The 10,527-nt window shown below is 41.9% G+C and overlaps 1 protein-coding gene across 1 annotated transcript in view; it reads left to right on the top strand.

Moving 5' to 3' along the window:
• The first annotated feature begins 7,638 nt into the window (after window positions 1–7,638).
• Window positions 7,639–10,527, top strand: part of LOC123774644 (death domain-associated protein 6) — a 64,791-nt gene continuing 61,902 nt past the window's right edge. The window contains exon 1 of the mRNA XM_045769153.2: window positions 7,639–8,015. Coding sequence (XP_045625109.2) covers window positions 7,803–8,015 — 213 coding nt within the window. The 5' untranslated portion in view covers window positions 7,639–7,802. The remainder of the gene's footprint in view (window positions 8,016–10,527) is intronic.

The raw sequence follows: 10,527 nt of genomic DNA, 5'->3' as shown, positions 1-10,527 counted from the left end.
AAAGCTTAAATCTTGTTGCAATAACTTACGACAAAAATTATCTTGTAAAATATGAAACCATGTATTTTACACAATTGTAAATATCTTTTAAAAAATTCAAAATTGCAGTATATAGTCAAGCCAACTTCACTGGCCTGCGGGTCGCTCCAAGCAACAGCCTATTGGACCAAGTTATCACAAGTCGAGCCTGGCCTCAGGCCGGGCTCGGGGAATACAAGAACTCCCAGAACCCTCTCCAGGTATACTCCAGGCAGGAACTCGAAGATTAACAGCATTAATAAAACTTTGAAATAATTGAAGAGTTGGCTTGAATATGCACTCCGCCGTCAACAAAAGTAAACATTGAGCGTATCAGGTGTGGTGCAAGGGAGCGGCTGACCAATGCAAAACCATCAGGGGTTTCTCTTTGTTAGTAGGCTACCTGACCCCTTGCTGTGACCTGTTTCTGTAAACAAAAGGGTGACCTGTCGGCGATAAAGAAACACCTCACAGTAGCCTCACACTGCTGGCCCCACGCTTGCTACTTGACTATCCCAAGAACAGCAGTTGTCTTGTATTGCCTAGTTCACCCAGGGTATAACAGTTGTTACCAAACTCGCCCTGCGCTAACGTAATGGTTAGCAAGCTACCTGGTTGATACCTGGTTGATGGGGTTCTGGGAGTTCTTCTACTCCCCAAGCCCGGCCCGAGGCCAGACTTGACTTGTGAGAGTTTGGTCCACCAGGCTGTTGCTTGGAGCGGCCCGCAAGCCCACATACCCACCGCAGCCCGGTTGGTCCGGCATTCCTTGAAGGAAACAATCTAGTTTCAAGCTAGCGACCTTGTCAGACAGATATCGTGTGCAGGTGGGAAACGACATAGTTCCTACAACCACCCGGACCATACATTGGTTCCTACCATAACCCGTTCGCCTCAATACAGTGCCAAAAACTGGTGTACTAAAAATGGTAGCGGCTAGAGAAATTGACGTGATGTCTCGTTTTCTGTTCGTGGGTCCTCGGGTAGGTTAGCGTCAGACAATCTAGTACAACAGTTAAGTTACGTTAGGAACACTCGGGATAACTATTTGTTAAACCTCTCATTTCGTACGATAATTCCTACCACCACCTGGACCATACAACTGATTGACAGTTGAGAAGCTGGGCCAAAGAGCCGAAGCTCAACCACCGCAAGCACAACTAGGAGAGTACAATAGCTCCTACCACCACCCGGACCATACAATGGTTCCTACCACCACCCGGACCATACAATGGTTCCTACCACCACCCGGACCATACAGTGGTGCCTACCACCACCCGGACCATACAGTGGTGCCTACCACCACCAAGACCATACAATGGTTCCTACCACCACCAGGAACATACAGTGGTGCCTACCACCACCAGGACCATACAATGGTTCCTACCACCACCCGGACCATACAGTGGTGCCTACCACCACCAAGACCATACAACGGTTCCTACCACCACCAGGACCATACAATGGTTCCTACCACCACCCGGACCATACAGTGGTGCCTACCACCACCAGGACCATACAATGGTTCCTACCACCACCAGGACCATACAATGGTTCCTACCACCACCAGGACCATACAACGGTTCCTACCACCACCAGGACCATACAATGGTTCCTACCACCACCAGGACCATACAACGGTTCCTACCACCACCAGGACCATACAATGGTTCCTACCACCACCCGGACCATACAACGGTTCCTACCACCACCAGGACCATACAATGGTTCCTACCACCACCAGGACCATACAACGGTTCCTACCACCACCAGGACCATACAATGGTTCCTACCACCACCAGGACCATACAATGGTTCCTACCACCACCAGGACCATACAATGGTTCCTACCACCACCCGGACCATACAATGGTTCCTACCACCACCAGGACCATACAATGGTTCCTACCACCACCAGGACCATACAATGGTTCCTACCACCACCAGGACCATACAATGGTTCCTACCACCACCAGGACCATACAATGGTTCCTACCACCACCAGGGCCATACAATGGTTCCTACCACCACCAGGGCCATACAATGGTTCCTACCACCACCAGGACCATACAATGGTTCCTACCACCACCAGGACCATACAATGGTTCCTACCACCACCAGGACCATACAATGGTTCCTACCACCACCAGGACCATACAATGGTTCCTACCACCACCAGGACCATACAATGGTTCCTACCACCACCAGGGCCATACAATGGTTCCTACCACCACCAGGGACCATACAATGGTTCCTACCACCACCAGGACCATACAATGGTTCCTACCACCTCATGGAACATGCTGAACACGGCCAGTGAACATATTTGTAGTGACGCATCCTCGGGTAAGTATTTAAATTTCAAGGTGAACCGAGAGGATCTGAGAAAATCTGTGATTGAAGCAGATGAGCTCAGCTCTCCACTGAGTACAGTGATCTACTTTTATCGATACAACGTTTAACTGTGATGGGCACAGTGCCCCCACAGTGATGGGCACAGTGCCCCCACAGTGATGGGCACAGTGCCCCACAGTGATGGGAACAGCGACATACTGTGATGAGTACAGTTCCTCACAGTGATGGGTAGTGCCACACTGAAATGGACACAGTACCACACTATACCAATTATAATGTCCCAGGGTAATGGTTATCGTGTCCCATTGTAATATACATGTTCCACTATAATGGATACAGTGCCACACGCTGTGATGGGTACAGTGCCACAATGTAGTAAGTATAATGTCCCGCTGTGGTGAGTACAGTGCCACACTGGTCAACACTTACGTCAAACACCAATAATAAATGATGTTCTCAAATGTGCTACCTCCTTCGGTTCCCACCACCACAGAATAGACGGTATTTCCAGCGTCCAGGTTAAGACGAGAGGGTAAATGTAGGAAGGAGTGGTAAAGGAGGATAAGGGTAAGGTACAATAAGAGGGGAGTGCCGTCCTCAGCTGTGGGTTGGACCCTCCCTCCTGCCTTGAGACCAGACACGCACACACACACACTCGTAAACAAATCTTCCCCTGGCCCAACACGCTACTTGTACTCACCCAAAGTTCGCTCCCCCAACTCATGGTGGGTCTTGTGATGTCAATCCAGCGCTCGACTAAAAATCCAGGTCCGTGTGGGGTGGAGGATATTACTTGGAAACCTACAAGAGCGACCACCGTCCTGGGTCCGTCACTGGCTCAGGGCAAACTGACGCAGAGCATCATGGGTAACTCGCTGAAACTCGCTTCATAGAAAACCAACCAACTCAGGATTACGCATCATATCTACTATCATCATTTATAGCTTTATTTTCTAATAAAATATGTTTCAATCAAGCATAAAAAATATACTAGTCTAGATATACGCAGTATACAATAAAAACAAATTATTATATAGTTAAAATTGCATGTTTCAGACACGCGGACACTTTAACTAGAGCGTTTGAAATCTTGGCGTCGTGCGTGACAGATGCCATCTATGGCCCATTCATGAGAACTTTTTGTTTACTGTTATTCATAATTTCTATTTTCTTCTTACCAGAAAACAATATTGTACATTTTCTAAAAATAACCATATATATATATATGGTTATATATATAATAAGAAGAATTACATATACGTTATATAAAAATAAAAAATAACAAAAAATAAATAATATAAATTTTATATTATATAAAAAATAAATAATAATTATTATGCAATAATAATGTTTATTCAGGTAAAAGTACATACATACAAAATGAGTTACAAACAGAATGTTGGATATGTTGACCAGACCACACACTATAAGTTGAATGGACGACGACGTTTCGGTCCGTCCTGGACCATTCTCAAGTCGATTGTGCCCCCACAATCACAATCAAGTCACAATCGACTTGAGAATGGTCCAGGACGGACCGAAACGTCGTCGTCCCTTCAACTTCTAGATGTGTGGTCTGGTCAACATACTTCAGCCACGTTATTGTGACTCATCGCCTGCAGAATGTTGGATATGTAGATAGAGCTAGTGTACATACTATACCTAAAGCCACTAATACTCATAGGGTCATTTCGGGCATAAAAATAATAATATATTAAAATCAACGAAACATGGTTTTGTTAAAAATAAATCCTGCCTTACAAAACCTGTTCACATTTTTTGAAACGGTAACCAGCTATTGAAATGTGTCCCAGTAGATATGGTATACATGGACTTCGCTAAAGCTTTTGATAAAGTACCATATGAAAGACTAACAGGGAAATTAAGTACATGGAATAGTAGACTACTAGAATGAATAAAACAATAGGTTAAAACAAAGAAGGCAAGGAGTCTCCCTAAAAGGAAATTAATGTGACTGGAGATACCGCAAGGTTTCATTTTGTTGACAACCCTTTTTGCCATACATGCATCAATGACATAGATGAGAATATTAACAAACTACATCATCAGATTTGCAGATGACACTATTTGTGGTAAAGTAGGAAGTGCCAGTGATATTGAGGCCTTACAAAAATATCTACATGAACTCCACAAATGGTCGGAAGACTAACAAATCCTTTTTAATATCGGAAAATGTAAGACCTTGCATGTAGGGCATAACAGTGCACAACACAACTACCAAATCAATAACATTAGCTTGAAGCAGATTGACGAAGAAAGACCTTTGAGTCAGAATCCACAAATCACTGATAGTTGGACAACAAATGGGAACTGCAGTAAAAAAATGTAAGCCAAATCTTAAAAATAATCAAACGAAATTTTTACTTCAAGAAAGAAAATGTAGCTATAGAACCTTATAAATATCTGGTGCACCCACACCTGGATTATTGTATCCAAACATGGAAACGTAATTTTCAAAGAGACATCTGCTTTGGAGAAAGTTGAACTCCGGGCGACTAAAAATCACTCCTGAACTAAGTCAACTCTCATACCAGGAACAGCTGTGGGCCACAGAGCTCACAACACTGCAAACCAGATATGAGAGGGCTGACCTCATGGAAACTTTTAAAATACTGAACAATTTTGAGGTTATTGATCCGGACCACGTCTGTGAAAGGATCAGATGTAACACGAACAAGGAGTAACGAAAGTGCAGTTGTGATAAAAGACGCTTCTTATTTTGAATGGGGAATTCGTATATATAAATGGGCCTCCGCCCTCAGATATAATTGTTTGCCATGTTCCATGCACTCGTATCCAAAGTTAACACATTATAGTTGTAAGTGATTGTCATCCCTGAATTCACTCATTTTAAAACATAATTGTAACATGCATGTGTCTGCAGTAAGGTACAGATATAATAAAAGTATCAGTTATGGAATCAGTCTGTCTCCTATAGATCCCATCCCACATTGCCCTCCGAATACATGATACAGCTGATGATACGTTAGCCATGCAAAGCAAATGCTCTTAAAACATGAGTTGATTATCACCTTGGATTGCCTTTTATAATCTGAGCAGCATGAGAGCAGGACTCAAACAAAATGTAATGGACCTGAGGAAAAATGAAATTCACCTTCTTTATTTTATCTCTAATACTACGATGTAGGAAGAGCCACATCTATGGATCCTCCAACAAGGTCAGCAAACTTCTACAGAGTCTATACGTTACAACTACTAGGCTACAAGTACCTCTGGGAGAACTATGCAGTATGTAATTGAGTGTGAAAAGATTCAAGAATTTAGAAAAAAATCTCAGAAATTGTTCAAGAAATGTGTCTTACATTTAAACAATATCAGCTAATAGTTCAGTTAGTAGAACGCTCATCTCACCTGCTGGACCGTGGGTGTTCGATTGTTTCATGAATTAATGTTTTTTTCGACTACCTAACCTACCTAACCTAACCTAACCTAACTTTTTCGGCTACCTAACCTAACCTAACCTATAAAGATAGGTTAGGTTAGGTTAGGTAGGGTTGGTTAGGTTCGGTCATATATCTACATTAATTTTACCTCCATTAAAAAAAATTGACCTCATACATAATGAAATGGGTAGCTTTATCATTTCATAAGAAAAAAATTAGAGAAAATATATTAATTCAGGAAAACGTGGCTTATTAGGCAAATCGGGCCTTGCATAGTAGGCTGAGAAGTGCGTTCTGGCTACTAGGTACGACATATATATATATATATATATATATATATATATATATATATATATATATATATATATATATATATATATATATATATATATATATATATATATATATATATATATATATATATATATATATATATATATATATATATATATATATATATATATATATATATATATATATATATATATATATATATATATATATATATATATATATATATATATATATATATATATATGCGGAAAAAACACAAGGAAATGGGAAAGAGAGGTGAACGTTTCGGCCTGTTAAAGCCTTTGTCAACACCAGACTGACTAGAGAAAGAGAGAGGATGTAGGCCAACACCTGGAACCTGACCAACCCATCTCTAGGGAAAGGATTACCAGAAACAGGAAAGGTCAAAGAGGATTAAGCGGTCAGAGAATACGGATGAAAGGTTAAAGAAAAGCCTCATGAACACACAATAAATGAATATAAAATTGTAATGAGACATTGTAAGCCTCCCTTTCAGAGTTTTTTCTTAAACTGTTGTGTAATATTGTAACTTAAAACTGGGTCAAGTTTGTACATACCAGTACTAACATTGAGAAGATTTGGACATTGACTAATTAGCGCAGACTCAATTAAATTCCGTTCCACAAAGCCATTGCAATTGGCAATGCTTTTCGTCCCATCCCAATTAATAGTGTGATCACACAAACTTATATGTAGATACAAAGCATTAGACGTTTGGGCAGTTCTTATACTATAAGCATGTTGGGACATACGTAATTGTAAGGATTTTCCTGTTTGTCCAAGGTACACAGACTCACAATCATTGCAGGGAATCGAATACACACAACCTGTTGTACCAGGGGAGTTTTTTTATTAAATTAGACTTGATCGTATTATTACTGAACACCAAATTGATATTAAGGTTCTTAAAAACTGGGGAAAGTTTCTCAAATCCCATCGCATAAGGTACCACCAATGAGTTTCTATTTTCTGGTTTCGCTTTGGAGACATTATTATAAAACGTACGTTTAGCTTTCCCAAACGAACAATCCAATACAAATGATCAGTGTTTAGTGATCGTCAATTGCATATATATATATATATATATATATATATATATATATATATATATATATATATATATATATATATATATATATATATTTGTAACATATATATGAGAATAACCCAATTTTTCATACACAGTATGTTAAAATTGATGAATGCGTCTGATTGACGGTCGCCGCTTTAACGAGCCTGGCCTGATATGTTGATGAGTGTAAAGCGTTTTCATTTATAAACAAGGTTTGGTGGGTGCATGTAATCACTTTGCCATTGTTGAGGGTCATTTCGGACACGAGCCCATTCAAACTAACTCGTTTTCTGTTTGTTAAAACTGTATATATTATGCTAGGCTATATTAGCTTAGCTTAGGCTGTATAGCGTTCGGTTGTGTTAGGTTATGTTGGTTTGTGTTGAGCTAGGTTAGGTTAGGTAGGCTACTATATCTGTTTGAGAATCATTTTGTGTACGATGTGACTTGTATTCATTGAGCACGAGCTGCTCGCGTCTTGTTCCCGTCGTGGCCACTACATAGATGGTGTTTACCCTCAGGTAAATGCCACCGGTGCTCAAGAAGCCACTATAGTGTGTTACAAGCGACCAGTGTGCTACAAGTGACCAGTGTGCCACAAGCCAGCGGTGCTCAGCATGCTACCAGTGCTCAAGAAGCCACGTGTGATGCTCAACATGCCAGCAGTGCTCAACAGCCGAGCCCCCAGGAGGTCACAGTTATGCTACGGGAGGAGCGCTCTACCCGCCGCCGCTCGCCCGGGTTCATCCTACTCCGTGTTTACAAATACAACAATGGCGGCAAGCGAGGTGATAGAGCTCGACTCCGGCTCCTCTGACGACGACTTCCAGGTGGGTGCTGACCTGGGATGTGGTGGGCCTGGGGCCCCCCACACCACCCTGGGGGGCCAAGGCAGGGACAACACACAGGCCATGGCGTGTAGTTGCACCTTAAGGCTGGTCACCCCTGTGGAGTGGGTCCTTATCTGTCACGCATCTAGGGTTGGCTTGGGGCTGCCAGCCCTAGTTTAGGTCTCAGTCTGGAGTCTCTAGGGGGGGGGGGTCTAGAGGCAGCACAGACACATATATTTCTGCTTACTACAATGTTTAGGTGTTATTATTTGACCTACATTCAGTATTTATTATTTACAATGTTTCCAGGTTACATCCTGTCAAGGAATGCATGTTTATGTTGTTTGTATCAATGAGTTGTTGTGTACCTGGATCATACCTGGAGTGTCGAGGGAGGTCTGCTTATTGTTACTGCCTACAATAACCAATCATTGGGTGTTGTCTCCTACAAACATTAATTGTTGCTACTCCTATGACTAGTAATTTTTGCCTTTTGCCTTATATGATTATTGATTGGCCTTATATGATTATTGATTGTTGCCTAATACAATTAATTATTGTTGCCTTATACACTTAATTATTGTAGCTACTTGCATTTTTTTTTAGTACTGTTGCACAGACTACAGTACAGACTAGGTAAACTTATATTACTCAATTTTATTTCCAGTAGTACCCTAAATAAAATGTAAGCTTCTGTCAAAAGTACATCAAGATTTAGTGTTGTAGGTACTGTTCTTCATGAATACCTGTATTCCTTGATGTAAACATTTTGCTCTGCTGTATCCTCGACCATGTGTCTAAAAGGTTTCTTCCTTCTTGGATGTTTCATTCCTTCTTGGTTTCATTCCTTCTTGGATGTCCTTGGCCTTCCTGTGCATTCCCCAGTCGTTTGCCATTGTCTTGTTTTGTTAAGTTGGTGGGTTGTTTGTGCTTTCACTACCTCCTCCCTCATTTCTTGTGGTGGAAGTTTTGTCGCAGTTCCTCTTGAAGATCATTTTGAAACCTCATTTTTGGTCAGGATTTCAGGGTGTTTCCCATGCTGCTCTTTAGCATTCCATCATGATGGTTGTTTGGCTTGGATGCTAGCTTCCTTCTGTTGGCTGGGATTTATGGCTTAATATGGTTTTTGTGTGTATTTTGGTGGGTCTATAGCCCTCAGCTTTTTTTCTTAGTTTTTTCAGTGTTTGCTGCTCCACCATATGGTTGCCAATGGGTGGCGATCATATGGTAGATTTGTCTGCTCCTTGTGCTGCTTGGGTGTTTGCTCTGCCATTTCACATTCTGCCTATTGAGCCTAGGTCCTGTAAGACAGTAGAGTTTGGCTGGGTTCCCAGTCATATTGGCGTTTCCTCAAATGAGTGTGAGGACGCTGCCACCAAAGAAGCTATCCGCACTTATCCTATTTCCTGCAAAGGCGTTCCTTATTCCAACTTCTACCCAATCATTCATTCCTCAGTCTGTACCCGTTGGCAAGATCATTGGTTTTCTGTTACTGGTAACAAACTGCATTTTCTTAAGGATAGTGTGTCCCCTTGGCCTTCTTCTGTAACCAGCGATAGGATACGGCTCTGGCGAGGTTACTTATTGGCCATACACGTCTAATTCACAGGCACTGAATGGAGTGCCAAGCTGCTGCTCATTATCAGAACTGCACTGTCAATCTTACGGTCATGCATATCCTTGTTGAATGTCCTGACTTCCAGGACGTGCCGTCTCTCACGTTCATTTGTCCCTTGATAGAATCCTTGGTGAATCGGATACCTTTGATATCGTTTGCCGTATGTGCTTTTGTTCTCATATTCGCATCCTTAGTGATATCTAGTGCCTTTTGAGTATTCTGCACCTTTGATGGTGCTACATAGTCTCCCTGGCTTGGTGCCTTCTTTTGATACTTACTTAACCCTAGGTCCATAGTGCAACTTTCCCAGGTCTTCCTATGGTTTAAAGGGGCCTCGTAGCCTGGTGGATAGCGCGCAGGACTCGTAATTCTGTGGCGCGGGTTCGATTCCCGCACGAGGCAGAAACAAATGGGCAAAGTTTCTTTCACCCTGAATGCCCCTGTTACCTAGCAGTAAATAGGTACCTGGGTGTTAGTCAGCTGTCACGGGCTGCTTCCTGGGGGTGGAGGCCTGGTCAAGGACCGGGCCGCGGGGACACTAAAGCCCCGAAATCAACTCAAGATGGTGTGTTCCATGTAGCCTTTTATCTGTATTTTTTTTTTGTGGTGTGCAATTCACTGCTTTGGTTGCATTCTTTGTTTCCTTATCTATGGGTGCTGTCCAGGCTTGATGATGATTTTTTTTTTTTTTTTTTTTGCTGGCCAGCCTGGTGATTGGCTAGGTAACTGTCATGGGAAAACATTAAACTAACTAGTATAACTACAGTATAGGTGTTAATTTCTCATTTCTTTTTGGGTATTCCATTGGCTATCCACATATATAATACAGTAATTCATTTTGTCATGGGACAGGCAGCCTGTGTGTGTGTATATACATTAGGCTGGTATTGAGGT

The sequence above is a fragment of the Procambarus clarkii genome, chromosome 51, assembly GCF_040958095.1.
Source record: "Procambarus clarkii isolate CNS0578487 chromosome 51, FALCON_Pclarkii_2.0, whole genome shotgun sequence".
Lineage (NCBI taxonomy): Eukaryota > Metazoa > Arthropoda > Malacostraca > Decapoda > Cambaridae > Procambarus > Procambarus clarkii.
Note: the sequence above shows the minus strand (reverse complement) of the source record. Positions and strands in the feature narration are given on the sequence as shown.